The 14409-nt window shown below is 60.5% G+C and overlaps 1 protein-coding gene across 4 annotated transcripts in view; it reads left to right on the forward strand.

Moving 5' to 3' along the window:
• The window catches only part of CACNA1I (calcium voltage-gated channel subunit alpha1 I), a 116354-nt gene extending 106929 nt beyond the window's left edge, over positions 1-9425 (forward strand). For 3 of the 4 annotated variants that reach the window (XM_060656288.3, XM_060656284.3, XM_060656287.3), the window contains 5 exons: positions 223-369; positions 745-867; positions 2690-2855; positions 4376-4575; positions 5511-9425. In XM_060656288.3, coding sequence (XP_060512271.3) covers positions 223-369; positions 745-867; positions 2690-2855; positions 4376-4575; positions 5511-6140 — 1266 coding nt within the window. In that variant the 3' untranslated portion in view covers positions 6141-9425. The remainder of the gene's footprint in view (positions 1-222; positions 370-744; positions 868-2689; positions 2856-4375; positions 4576-5510) is intronic. The other variant, XM_060656283.3, reaches the window with a different exon arrangement.
• The last annotated feature ends 4984 nt before the right edge of the window (positions 9426-14409 follow it).

Consider the following 14409-nt stretch of genomic DNA (forward strand, 5'->3'; position numbering starts at 1 on the left):
GGGGCTGGAGGGGCAGCTGGGCCTCCGAGGCCTCAGGCAGAGACCTCGGTCGTTTGGGCCCCGGCCTGCTCTGCCCCGCCGAAGGGGCGACCCTGTGACGAGGGGGTCGGGCCCAGGCCACGGGCGCAGAGAACCGGGAGGGCGGCCGAGCCTCGCCCACCCCACAGTCCCCGGACCCGGCCGATAATCCCGCCTGTCCCCACCCCGTCCCCGTCCGCCTAGGAGAACCTGTGGCTGGACAGCGTCTCTTTAATCATCAAGGACTCCTTGGAGGGGGAGCTGACCATCATTGACAACCTGTCCGGTTCCATCTTCCATCACTACTCCTCGCCGGCCGGCTGCGAGAAGTGTCACCACGACAAGCAAGAGGTGAGGGCAGCCTCGGAGGGAGCTGGCGCCTGGCGGTGGGGGCCAACCCGAGGGAACAGCCTGGGCCCACTTGGCCAACGCCGGCCAGCTTCGAGGGGCACTGGGCCTGGGGGCAAGTGGGCCAGCTGCAGCATTCGCAGCCCACGGCAACAAGCCCGCCCTTGGGCCCAGCCCAGGCCTGGCACGCTGCCGGTTGTGATGCCATCGTGTTGACCCCCACCCCCTGCCCGGACCGGGCTCCCTGAGTGTGGTGGCATAGCGCCCACGCTCAGCGGGTCTCTGGACCCCTAACCACCTGCCCGTGTCTTTCCGGAGGACCGCACCTGCCCCATCCCTGCCCCAGGGACGCACTGAGGCCGCCGCCCCTCCCCACAGGTGCAGCTGGCCGAGACGGAGGCCTTCTCCCTGAACTCAGACAAGTCCTCCTCCATCCTGCTGGGTGATGACCTGAGTCTGGAGGGCCCCACGGCCTGCCCACTCGGCCCCAAAGACAGCAGGGTGAGTGGCCCCGCGGGGCCTCTGCCTGGCCGGCCAGGACACTGCTGCTTCCCAGTGCACCATTTACGCTGCACCTGCTGTGTGGTGGGCCCCCATCTCTGGTGGGTCAGATGAGGGCAGTGGGACTCAGAGAGGTGGAGTGATTTATCTGAAGTCACACAGCAACAGGCCCAGCTAGGGCCCCAGTCATGGCAGTCAGTGGCCTCAGCCACTGCTCGTTTCTTTGGATATTTTTTATTTTTATTTATTTATTTTTTACATTTATTTATTTTTGAGAGACAGAGAGAGAGAGAGAGAGCACAAGTGAGGGAGGGGCAGAGAGAGGAGGAGACACAGAATCCGAAGCAGGCTCCGGGCTCCGAGCTGTCAGCACAGAGCCCGACGCAGGGCTCGAACCCACAAACCGCGAGATCATGACCTGAGCCGAAGTCGGAGGCTCAACTGACTGAGCCACCCAGGCGCCCCTATTTGGATATTTGTTATTCATTTAATGGGAGTTGTTCCAAGCAGGACAAACCCATGGGGCGTAGGGGCTCAAGGTTGCAGAGAACGGAGGGGAGCGGGACCAGAGGAAAGCGCCTACTGTGTGTCAGACGCTTACACTCAGGTTTTGTCTCCCGATTCTTGGTATTGTCGATTGGCCCCGTTTCGCACTTGAGTAAATGGGGGCTCCGAGGGGTGAGGCGGCTTGCGCACCCCACACAGCCGCAACGGCAGAACAGGGAGGCCAGCCCTGGGGCCGGTACCCAGCTTCTGCCCCTGAGATCGGCGGTCCGAGGAGGCCTGGAGAGCCGGAAGGGCCACTGGGTTCCTCTTGCAGACTCAGGCAGGAGGGGTCTGCCGCTGGGCTTGTGACCTCGAGGCTGGGATGTAAGAGAACTGTGGAGGGGGAGGGGCACTGCCTGGCCTGAGGTAGGGGTGCAGTGGCCCTGCCCGCGAGAGCTCTTTCCCTAGGCCCCCAGGGCAGACTGGGCTTGGCACCACTGTCCCCAGGGCCATCGTCCATCAGCTCCACCTTCTAGTTCCCTCCCTCCCTGCACCCTCCCTCCCCTCCCTAACCGCTGACAACTCCTGCAGCCCCCACAGCCACCCAGCCCCTTCCTGCATCTCCCCGCACCCCTGTGCTTCTCCCCTACGCAGGATGTCAGGGTCACCATTTCTGGGGCCTGGTTGGCCTTTGGTGGGTGTAGTCTGGTTTTGTCCTGGACTCCTAGAGGAAGTCATGGGGGGTCCATCTGCCTTGGAAGGGGGCACTGAGGCAGCTCTGGAGGAGCTTGCTGGGCGGGGGTCACCTTGCCTGCAGGGCTGAGGAAAGGCCTAGGGAGTGCCGGAAGGACTGCCGGGCAGCTTCCGGGCGCCACAGCCAGGAAGGAGGGTTTACTCTGTCATTTATGGATGTGGAAGCGAAGGGACCTGTCCGAGAGATCGTGCTCACGGGGAGGCCCCGCAGTGCTCCACCTGTCTTCTGATCCCTTCGCCAACCTGCACTTGACTTCTACACGGGGCCCAGGTCTGTACCAGGCACTCGGCTACAGAGACAAGGAAGACCCTTGGGGTCTCGGGGTCAAGAAAGGAGTGAGGGAGCAGGAAACCTCATCCTGCTTGGAACACCAGAGAGGGCTTCCTGAAAGTGGGGCCCTTTCACCGGGTTTTAGAAGATGACGATTGTGGGCAGGTGGAAGAGGCGAGGAGAAGGCCATCTCGGGCAGTGAGAGCGGCCCGAGCATCGGGCCATGGAGCAGGGGCGTAAAGCCAGCTGGGGCAGGCTCGGCCTCTGTCCCCTTCCCCACCACCCTGACCCATCTCCCTCCCTTTCCTGTAGGGTGAGCCGGATGCCCCTGAGCCCATGCACGGAGGAGAGGGGGGCGAGTGCTTCTTCCCCTTGTCCAACACGGCCGTCTCGTCGGATCCTGAGAACTTCCTGTGGGAGAGGGAGACTGTCCCATCCAACCCCGTCCGGTCCTGGCTGAAACATGAGAGCGGCCGAGGTGAGGGTGGGGCCCCCCACCAGCTCCCCGCGGCCCCAGTCTCCGGCGACTGCTTCAGAGGGGCTGGCTGACTGCTTTCCTTAGTGTCTTTGCCCAGACTATTATATTGAGTCCAGGAAGAGCCGGATGGGTACTTGACAATAAAAGATGGGACTCTCAGGTCTGAGGTAACCATGACAAAAGATCAATAATACAGAGAGGTGAGTTAGCAATTACACCAGAAGCCCAGGAGATTCATGGTGAGCTCCTAGGAGCTGTGGTGAAAAGGGAAACAGGTCACACGAAGCTCTCATTAAACAGAAGGAAAATTATCCAAAATTATGCCAAATTATCATAGTGATTTTCTGGAGCTGAAATTGAGAGGTGTTTGTCCCACAGATCTCACAGAAGGAGATGTTGAACAACAGAAAGCCTCATGGCCTCAGTAGCCCTTTTGTAAAATGTCCTGAAATGTACCCTTCGGCCCTACCTTCAGCATCCTGTGTTTGTGCTTTGAGCTTCTGGCTGGGCTGTGGGCACGAGGAGAGGACCAAGTTCATCTGTTCATCGTTCGGGTTCACCTTCACCTCTAGTCCCCTTGGAGGGTGATGGGAATCTGGTTCCCCAGCACTGGCTGGGGAAGAGGGCAGAGAAGGGAGCTCAGCAGAAGAGAGACTTCCAAGACCCTGGGCCCACCCCAAGTACTTTTCTGGAAGGCCTGGCATGGAGTGCCTTCTGGGAGCTGGGGGTGGAGTGACTTTTCCAAGGACTCTCCCTAAAGCCAACCTTGGTGGTTGAGGTACCAAGACCCCAGACCCCAGGCTTCCTGGACCAGAAGTCAGGGCACAGGACCCAAGAGCCATTCTGATTGAATGAAATCCCATCCCCTTTAGTTAATCATTCATTTGTGTGTTCCTTAAATAATAAGATGATATAGAATAGGAACCCCTCCTCCCCTGGCTGGGGGCATTCAAGCTGTCTAGCCATCTTGGCTCTGCCCCAGGTCTGCCCCAGCCCTCCTCTCACCCTCTCCTTGCCCCTCTCCATCCCCAGCAGAGCAGACCAGACAGGTCCAGCAGCATTCTGTCTGCTCTGCCCATCCAGTGCAGTGCCCACCTTGCCCGCCCTCCCAGAGGGGTCCCCAGGTTTGGCTGGACCCCATGGGGTGTCCAGACCCTCAGAGGGTGGCTGATCATGGCAGGCATCTGCTGTGCACCTGGTCCCGGGCTGGGAGCCCCACAGCTGGCTCTTGTTCTTACAGCCTTCTCTCCACCCCTTCAAGTAGGCCTGTGGTCCCTGTTTCGCAGAGGAAGGAAACCAGGGGTCCTGGGGCCTGGGTCCGCTGGCTCCAAAGGCTTGCTTTTGCGCGTGCCAGGAGTCACAGGGGTTTCGCAGTGGAGACACCAACTCTCAGAGAGGGAGACTTACCCACGGTCTCACAGTCATTTTGTTAGGAAGCCCTCTCTGCCTGCGGGCCTAGAGCCCAGTGTCCAGGGACCCACCAGCCTGAGCCCTCTCCCCTTCCTCCTCTTCTTCCCCAGCTGCACCCCCGACTCCCTTCTCCCCGGATGCCTCCAGCCCGCTCCTGCCCATGCCTGCGGAGTTCTTCCACCCTGCTGTGTCTGCCAGCCAGAAAGGGCAGGAGAAGGTGGCTGGCGCTGGGACGCTCCCCAAGATTGCCCTGCAGGGCTCCTGGGCATCCCTGCGGTCACCGAATGTCAACTGCACCCTCCTCCGGCAGGTATGGGCGCCTCCCTGTCTCCGGGAGCTCTCCTGCTGGGGAACATCTGAGTGTGACCTTGATGTCCAGGTGGAGGTGGAGGGGCAGATCTGGGGGATGGGAGGTCTGGCCTGCAGGACCTCCTGTACAGCATTGGCCAGGGCCACCTCCTGGGCAGGCAGAGGGCACAGAGCGGACAGGCTCTGTGGGTGCCAGGGCTCAGGGAGGAGCAGGAGCTGCCCCTGCTCACACAGTATGACAGCAGCAGAGCTGGGCACGGCGCTGGTCCCACCGCTGACCCCAGCTTTGTGCCAGGCTGTGTGCTAGGCTGGGAGGCTGCACAGTGGACTGCTTAGTTTCTGTGTTGCAGGGGTGTGTGAGGGGAGATGGGAAGCCAAAATAAATGCATAAAAAGCACAGTCGATTTGAGAGTGATGCATGCTGGAGAGGATGTTGCATCGGGAAGGGGCTCTGCCGGGAGCATTTCAAGGCTCTGGGAAGGCAGTGTGGGGTGAGCTATGTGGGTGTCTGGGGAAGAGATTTCCAGGCAGCAGGGGCTGGGGCTGGGGGGTGGGGTTAGGGACTGGAGGCAGGCAAGGGGGAGATTGGTGGGAAGGAAGGTCCCAGAGGGGTGGGGTGGATCCCTGAGGCTACGGTGTGACCGATGTGATTGCATTTGAGTAAAATGACCCTGGTTCCCAGCTGAGGACCGGAGGAGCCCGGTGGGGCAGGGAACCCAGTCGGAGGCCACCGCCAGTGACCTCCTTGAGGACCACCCAGAGCGTGGATGGGTGGTGGAGGGGAGAGGCTGTGGGGTCCTGGGCGTTTTCGGGAGGGAGTTCCTGAGGCTCGGGAGGGGCTGAACGTGCCTGTGTCCCTGGGATGGGCAGGCCGCCGGAGGAGGGGCAGGGCTGGGGGACACTGCGCGGCCCCCAGCCCTTGTTGCCTCCCTGCAGGCCACGGGGAGCGACACGTCGTTGGAGGCCAGCCGCAGCAGCTCGGCCGGCAGCCTGCAGACCACGCTGGAGGACAGCCTGACCCTGAGCGACAGTCCCCGGCGCGCCCTGGGGCCCCCTGCCCCCGCACTGGGCCCGCGGGCCGGCCTGTCGCCCGCCGCCCGCCGCCGCCTCAGCCTGCGGGGCCGGGGCCTGTTCACCCTGCGTGGGCTGCGGGCACACCAGCGCAGCCACAGCAGCGGCGGCTCCACCAGCCCGGGCTGCACCCACCACGACTCCATGGACCCCTCGGACGAGGAGGGCGCGGGCGGCCGGGGCGGCGCGGGCGGCGGGGGCGCGGGCAGCGAGCACTCGGAGACCCTCAGCAGCCTGTCGCTCACGTCCCTCTTCGGGCCGCCGCCCCCGCCGCCGGGGCTCACGCCCGCCCGCAGGTTCAGCAGCACCAGCAGCCTGGCCGCCGGCCCCGGCCGCCCGCGCGCCCCCTCGCGGCCCCGCGGCCTGGCCCGGAGCCCCTCCTGGGCCGCCGACCGCAGCAAGGACGCGCCGGGCCCGGCCCCCTCGCGGCCCGAGCTGCCGCCCGCCCCGGGAGAGCTGCAGCCGGGGGAGGCCGCCAGCAAGAGGAAGAGATGAAGGCTGCAGGGGCCCGGCCGGACGCCCCGTCTCACCTTCTTTTACCTCAGGAGCCAGGGGGGCAGGCAGCAATACTTCGGCCACAAGCTGGGGGTCGCGCAGGGGCCGGCCAGCGCCAGGCCACCTAGAGGGTGGGCTTGAGCAGGGTCTGGGTTAGCCGAGGCTCGGTGGTGGCCCCAGCCGTGGCCCAGCTGTGGTCCTTCCCGTGCATATACATAATATATATATGCATATATAGAGAGAGAGACAGACATATATATTTATTTATTTTTTTTACTGAGAGCTTATGATTTCCAGAAAGTGCTAAAGTTGGGGGGCGCAGGCCGGCGCCGGGACAGGGCCTTTGCCTGATGCTTAGGACCCAGGCCAAACCTACCCCAGGGCAGATGGGGCTGCTGGCGTGATAACGGCTGAGCTTTCTGGTGTCTCCCCTGGGTTGGGAGTAGTTTGGGAGAGGCTCTCAGGCCTCTGAAGTTCCCATGGCCGGGGAGACAGGCCCAGAAGAAGAGGTGAAATTCAGGGTGCGTTTTTTTTTTCCTTTAAAGAAGAAACGCCGCTAAGATCCTCCCCCCACGTATTGGGGTGTCTGTCTTGTTCCTGACTGTCTAGTTGTTGTGAACAGTCTTTTGTAGATGCCCCAGAGCACACTCTTAGTCAACCAGTTAGACGTCTTTCTTTAGGAAAATCAGGGGTGAATAGTTGTAATTTCTTAGCGCAGGGGTGGGGGTGGAGGGCAGCTCCAAGGCTGGGCAGGGGGCTCAGCCAGTGGGCACTTCCAGGGGTGGGGGTCTGCCATGGCTTTGCCGCCAGGAAGGCCAAGGGCAGGCACGGAGGCTGCAGGAGAGAGGAAGGGGAAAGGGTATTAAGCAGGCCATGAGATGCTTGGAGGTCAAGAGTACCTGCCTGGTCTGTGCTGGCCAGGGTGCCCTGCGGGCCCCCTGGGCTCAGACAGTCAGTGACAGTTACTTAACTACCTTTTACCCTCCAGGCGGACCTTGGGTCATGGTCATTCTGAGAGGTCCTGCTCCCTGCTGACCCCCTGAGCAGCTCTGCCCCCCTCCTGTGGAGTTCAGGGAGAAGCAGACCTGATAAGATTCTAAGCAGGGGCGGGAGCACCTGCCTAGCCTTAGGACCAGCCCCACTCCCCTGTCCCGACCACTTTCCCAGGCTACAGATCAAGTTTCAAATAGCAGTGCTTCCCAAACGGGTTCACAGATGGGTGTTTTTTTTCTTTTATTTGAAGAGTTACGCATTTATTTCAGTATTTATTAGGAAATAAACAGCACATTGGACCCACGATTTCACAGACCTTGCTTAGGTCAAGGCAAAGTTTTCAAAAGCGAGTGGATTTAAGGCGACTTTGAAGAAGGACATTGGGAGTGTGGTGGAGGAGGTCGTCTGCAGACAGGCAGAGTCCTGGGGAGGGGGAAGGCTGCAAGTTTGGGGGACACGGCACTTCAGCAATAACCAGGCCCTTCGCCTTCGCGAGATCTCCTCAATGGCTTCTGCTGGGCCCTGCCGAGGGGGCCCCGTTCCCAAACCCTGACCTTAAAGAACTTGCCTTCAGGCCAGGCTGGCGAGTGATACTGGGCGGTTGGCTGCCTGGATGGGCTCCGGTCCCTCCTGGGCACTTGGGGCCTGGACGCTGCAGCCCAGGGAGGAGGTAACGGGTGGCTCGAGCTTTGCGGTCTGTAAAGCGTTTCCCTTCGGAGATGGCGTGGGGGGTGGCGCAGGGTGAGCCCTGGAGCCTCTGCAGCTTTGCCGTCCTCACCCAGAAGCGTGGACGGTGGGCCGCCGTGAGGACGCCAAGGTGATGCCCAAGCAAGGAACCCCCCTCCCAGGATGGCGGCCTCCGGGCTGAGGGGTCGGCCGGGCCCTCCCGCTCAGGGAGCGTGTAGACCCCGGGGGTCTTGTCCGCACCTGCTCCTGCCGGCTCCTCGGCTGGTGGGGGAGGCCGGGCCCGCGCCCCAAGCTGCCCGCTCCAGGAGCCTCGTGCCGCCTCCCTTGCCGTGCTGATTGTTTTGTTACGGGGTGCCCCTCCAGGGCAGAAGAGGTCACAGGTAGCTCTGCCTCACCCTCCCTCCCAGCACTGCTCTGGCCCTGAGCGATCGGGCCAGAGGGGAGACAGCGTGCCTGTCCACATGTTCCCGGACGGGCGTGTGCTGGAACCTGGAAGAGGGATGTGGGGCCCGGAAAGGCCGAGTGGAGGACAGACTGGGGTTCGAGGGTTGGCATCCGGTGCTGGTCAGCAGCGTCCAGTTTCTGGGCCCAGGCGTCATCTTCTTTAATCCGCATGGTGGCCCTGAGCCGCGTGTGCTGCTGTTCCACACACAGACCGGGGAAGTGGCTTCCCTAGTGTCACCAGGTTAACCTGGTTAACCAGGGTGGCCGGGGGGGGGTGGGGGGGGTTCACGGGAGACGGCGTTTCTTCCCGGAGGGCTCCAGATGCTATTCCCAGGCGCTTGGCTTTGTTCCTGTGAGCTCCTGTGTACAGGAGTTAGGGGATTAGCCGCGATTGCCTGGCTGGGACAAGCCAAAATGGTTAAGGGTTGGCTGGATGGTCCCTCTGCCCTCCTGATCCCGCGACCTGTTCATCACAAAAGCACAAACTTACCCTAAGTCGCACAGATCTGGCCCCGGGGAGAGCGGAGAACTTGGTGCCGGCACCCCAAGCCATCTGCTCGCGGGGCTCTGTGGAGTGGTGGCTGGCGGGAGCCTCGGCACCCCCACAGATGGACCCAAGACCCGAAGGGGCCGTGGCCTGCCATGGTCAAACCCTCTTCCTGTCCCCTCCCTGGCCGCCTTTGCGCCTGACAGTCCCCTAAAGGATGAAGCGTGCACGGTTTCAGCCCATTGGCCCGTCCTCCCGCCAGATCCTTCCCCTAGAGCCTTCTGTGTCCAGGGCCACCTCCGGCCCTCTTTGCTGCGCTGTGTAAGGGCTTGGGGTCTTAGAAGCCGCTCTTTAGCCCAGATACACGTACTTTTTTTTTTTTTTTTTTTTTTGTCTTTGTGCAATAATCAGTGTTCCTGGTGGAGCCTCAGCTTAGCTGCGGCCTGGAGAGGAGGCGGAGGGCGCCTCCTCCAGGAAGCCCTCAGCCTGGCCCTGCCGCTGTGACTATCGCACTCCCAGTCGCTGTACAGTTTCTATGGTGTGAATGAACTTCCCTCCTGGTTGCTGACGGCGCTGGTCCCTGCTGGCCCAGATGGCCCGGGCATAGAGAAACCAAGTGGCAGCTCCCACCGTGTTGTTTTGAATAAAAACCCAGAAGCCTATTTCAGAAATTTTCTACGTGCCTGTGCTGTTCTTTCTGTAGCAGGGTGGGTGTCGAGCTGGGGGGGTCCCACGGGTGGGGTCGTGATAGGTTTTCTCCATCATGTTCAAGCTGTGGGGCTTAGGGTGTCCGGGACCTAGAAAAAATGCCCCCATGGAAAGGTCCTCCCATGGCTGAGGTCTACTGGGCTGGGGAGGAGGCAGAGCCTGGCTCTCATGCTCTGATTCCGTAGCTAAGATGCCGGGCCTGTGCAGGAGTAATCTACTCACCTTTGGCACTGTTAACTGAATTCATATTATGGGTCTTATTAGGACTCTCTCGGCTGCAAGGACAAAAACCCAATTCGAACGAGTGTTAAGCATAAAAGGAAGAGCCAGAGAGAGAGAAAAGGAAAAAGGAGAGGAAACAAAAAAGTAAGAAGAAACGACTTAGTGGTTCAAGTAGCTAAAAAGCCCAGAGATGGTGTCAGCTTCAGGTATAGTTGGATCAAGGGCTCCAACTATGTTAATAGGACACAGCCTCTCTTCACCTCTTGGATCAGCTTCCTTCTATGTTTGCTCCCCTCCTCCCCTAGTGGCCAGCAGCAGCCCAGGCTTAGGGCCTGTCTACCCCTCCCCAGATGAATGACAGCTTCTCTCCCTGACAGTCTGGCAAAGTCCATGGAATCTCATCAGCTGACTTGGGTATGTGCTATGGAGATGCCATGCTCTGGTTGGCCAAGCCTGAACTCTGGGATCCAGGGGTGGGGGTGACCCACCTGCCTAGGAGCAGGAAAGGACAGACTGCTGTGTACTTGCCGGGAGGAGGGAACACGCCAGGCCTGGGGTGTGGTCCCTGGGATGGGCAACTGTCACAGCTGCCCTCCAAGATGAGGCAAGAGGCCCAGAGAAGTCCGGAGACTGGACATCCACAGGCTGAGAGCAGAACAGCCAAGCTGGTGGCAAGAGGGGCTGCCCATCCCCACCAGCCTTGTCTGGGCCTCTTGTCCCCCGCATGTATCCTTTCTCTCCCTGGGGGCATGGCCGGGGCAGGGACATGGGGGCATTGGGTGTGACCTTCAGGGCAGCACCTCCGTCTCTGAGGCCCCGCCCACTCTGAAGAATGGGGGTGAGCTAAGGCTGCCTTTTGTCCTCTCACCCCGTGTCCCCCGTTTTTGCCTTGTGATCCCTTTCCGGTGGCCGCTGCCGCTCTCGGAGATAATAGCGAAATCTGCCACCGTCCAGGTTCCTCCGAGGGAGCCGGACGTGGTGCTCCAGGCTGACTGCCAACCTGCTCAGAGCACTAGGCTTTCCCCGCTCTGGGTGTCTCGAGGCGGGGGCACCCCCGAAAGGCCTTTCTACCTGGGCATCTGCCTCCCTGCAGACGAAGCAGGGGGTGCAGGGAGAGGGGGCGAACCTGAGGCGTATGCGCAGGTGCAGCGAGTGTACCTGAGTGCAGGTCCCAACACCTGCTGCGGTGCCCGGATCTGTGAGAGCAGGCCTGGCCCCGGCCCCCGGCTGCCTGCCGTCATCCAGAGAGGGATCTTACCCCCACTTTCCACCCGCCTGAACCCTGGGGCCCTGGACCAGCGGGCTGCCCCTCCTGAGCCTCACCCCTCACCTGTGAGGCCTGGCTTAGCCGCCCAGCTGTGGATCCCGGGCCGAGAGGTCCCCAGGGAACCTTGGCTCCTGCGGACCCCTGGCTTCAGCCCCTCCTCTCCCAGCCCCTTGAGACAGAGCTGCTGGATTCCCCCACCTGGCGCCTCAGACCCCACGTATCCCAAACCCCGAGATGGCCTTCCCCAATCACCCAGCCCCTCCTGAAAACCAGGATGCTGGCCGCAACTCCTCCCTCTGCCTCTGCCACCATCGACCCATCACTGAGCCTGCCCTTCTGCCTGCCGCGAGCCTCTCCGGATCGCCCACTCTGCTGCCTGCTAAGGCGTCTCATCACCTGGGGTGCCCCTGCGTGGTCACAGACCTCCCAGAGCCAGCACGAGCTCCTCCGATCCACAGTTCCCAGCAGCCAGCACGGGTTCCCACCAGACCCAGGGGCCCCTTCTCCAGGGCTCCAGGCTGCCGGCGAGATGAAGTCCTGACCCCTTAGCTGGCACGTCCCCGATCACTGCCTCATCTCCTGCGGCTCTCCTTCCAGTCTTTGCTCCCGCGGTCTCTGTCCCCATCCCGCCACTGCCTCCTTGTTCCCGGGACCCTTGTGGTCAGGCCTTTCCAAGGCCTTTCCCTCTGGGGGCCACCCACACGCTGCCCACCCCACACCTCTCCCCCCCAGCCCGGGCCTCTCTCTGGCCCCACCTTGCCCTGCCGCCTGCCAGAGGGAGGGCCCAGGTCTGGGGCAAGAGAGGCAGGTGTGCGGGCCCCCGGTCTGACAGACCTCATCTGACAGATCGGAGGCCTCAGGCAAGCTCTGGCTGCATTCCCTCCGATAACACTTGTGAGGAAGATAAGCTAGTGGGTCCCGATCCAGCTGGATGCTGGGGCCACAGAGAAGAACCCAGTGCGGCCCTGTCTGTGGTTCCTTCCACACGGGCCCCAGCCACTGTGCCCAAGCCCCACAGCCGGGTGACCAGGGTTGGGGAACACAGGCCCCATGGCAGTAGCCCCCTGGCTGAGTGGGCACCCGGTTTACTCCTTCTGCCCCAACTCTGTCTACACATGGCCTTGGCCCTGACCACCTGGGCCTGTCCTCAGCGTCCTGCAGGACGAGGCCCACCCTCCAGCGCCTCACCTGTTCCCTTTCTCCCCATTCCCTGGCGAACCCTTACTTACCCGTTCTGGTCTCATCTCAAATGTCACTTCTTCCAGGAAGCCTCCCAAGCTGCTCCGTGGCTTTGCTGCCTGGCTGCGTCCCAGCTCAAAGACAGTGACCATCGTCCCTCCTCCCAGCCCAGAGCTTGGTGCCAGGCCGAGCCTCAGCAAATGTCAGCTACGTGCCTGTGTTTTGGAAGCAGAAGAGATCTTGGAGGCCAGCTAAACCCATCTCTCATTTCTCTACCAGAGGAAGCCGAGGCCCAGAGAGACAGAATGGTATACTCTGGGTCACACAGGGAGGCAGTGCCAGGGGTGACTGTCACTTGCGTGGCCACGGCCCCCTCTGCAGCGGCTGCGGCCCCGGGGAGCAGGGCCCTGCTTTGTTTTCCTCTCCCTTACCCATTAATAATAGGATTAAGAGCAAGTTGTTGCCAAGGAGAGAGACTGACTTTAAAAAACCGACCCAAGCACACTTTAAGAGAATGAAAAACTTCAGCCATCAGCACTTTTTATTTAGACCCGAATTCATGAATTTTAACCAAATAGGCACTGGCAAGTTAGGTATTAATATATGTGCAATTATGCAAAACCACTATTATGGCTGTAATGAAAATTAGATTCTGACTAGGTGGTGGCGTTCCAGGAGGGAGGCGTCCTTTGGATTCCAGCGCTGTGACCTCCGATCGCTGTTGCCACGGTAACGTGGCTGCCTTGGGACTGTGTGGACAGGAGGCTGGTCCTGCGGGGAACGGCAGCTGACAAGGCTGGCCTGGGCTGGGCTGGTTCGGACCTGCAGACCCCACATCTGGGCCAGGCCAGGGCTGCTCCGATCACTAGGGGGACGTGGTGGGGTGGGCAAGACCAGCCAACCCACAGTGCCCCCAGGCCACCCACATCCTCTGGTTCTCCTTCTTGACTGCCCCTCCAGGAAGGCGTCCCTTCCATCTTTCCAAAGGTATTAGTTGAGCACATACTACGTGCTAGGCCTATGCCAGCTGCTAGGGGGTAGTGACAGGTCCCTGAATCCGTCAGCCTGCATCTCAGAGTGGGGGACATAAAACAAGGAGCCAAGAGACACATGGGTGAGGTCGTTTCAGAGCCTGCCAGTGCCAGGAAGGCTGTGGAGCGGGTGTATGTGTATGACAGGGAGTGACCAGGGCAGGGGAGGGCCCTTCCATCGGGGTGGTCGGGGACGACCCCCTGGGAAGCCAGTCGTTTGAGCCAAGGCTTGAAGGAGGAGAGCGAGCCAGCCACGCGAACGCATCAGCAGCCCTTCAAAGTCAGTAGGGTGGCCGGATAAAATAGGGCACACAGTTAAATTTGAATTTCACAATGAAATTTTCCACCGCAAATAATTTTTTAGTGAAAGTGTGCAGTATCGGGGACATTCTTACACTGGAAACACAATCTGTTGTTTATCTGATATCCAAATTTTTATTTGCTAAATCTGGCAAGCCTATCAGAGAGGGGAAGGGGTTGCGGGGGGCCGCGGGTGATAGAGATGGGCGGCTCCCTGCCCATACGCCTGCCCTGGTGGCCCTGGAAGGCTGCTCGTGGTCTCCCTGCCAGTTTCGACCCTATGTCATTCTGACCCTGAGCCGGGAATGCCCTCTGGTCCTGTCTCTGCCTGCCCCACCCGTGCGAGGTCCCCTGGGTGCTCTGGTCTTTACCCTCCCACCAGCTCGGCTTCCCATTGGACCCCCCTCACTCCTGCCTCCTTCACCAGGCTCCTCGATCCTCAGCCTGCAAGCCTCAACTTGGACGTTGCCACCTTGGAAAATTTCCTGTGACTCCAGGCTGTCCCCACTCTCGGCTGATTCTCACTCAACACCTCGCTGTTTTGTTTTGTTTTGTTTTGTTTTTAATTAGCTATGTATATTTTTATACTGTGGTAGCATACATCTAAAATTCACCATTGTAACCGTTTTGCAGTTTCCGCTTAAGCGGCGTTACCACTCACGATGTTGTGCAACTTTCACCACCATCCGTCTCCAAAATTTTTCGTTTTCCCAAACGGAAACGGCCCCCATGAAACAGCAACCCCCCCACCCCTCCCCCACCCTCCATCCCATTTTCTGTCTCCGTGAACTCATCGCCACGAGGGACCTCATGTAAGTGAGATCATATGGGGTTCGTCCTTTAAAAAAAAATTTGTTTTTAATGTTCATCTTTAAGAGAGAGAGAACACAAGTGGTTTGCACTGATACACCCATCCTGAGGTGGGAGGCAGTGCCTGCTGGGCTGTGCCCT

Source organism: Panthera onca, chromosome B4 (genome assembly GCF_046562875.1).
Source record: "Panthera onca isolate mPanOnc1 chromosome B4, mPanOnc1 haplotype 2, whole genome shotgun sequence".
Lineage (NCBI taxonomy): Eukaryota > Metazoa > Chordata > Mammalia > Carnivora > Felidae > Panthera > Panthera onca.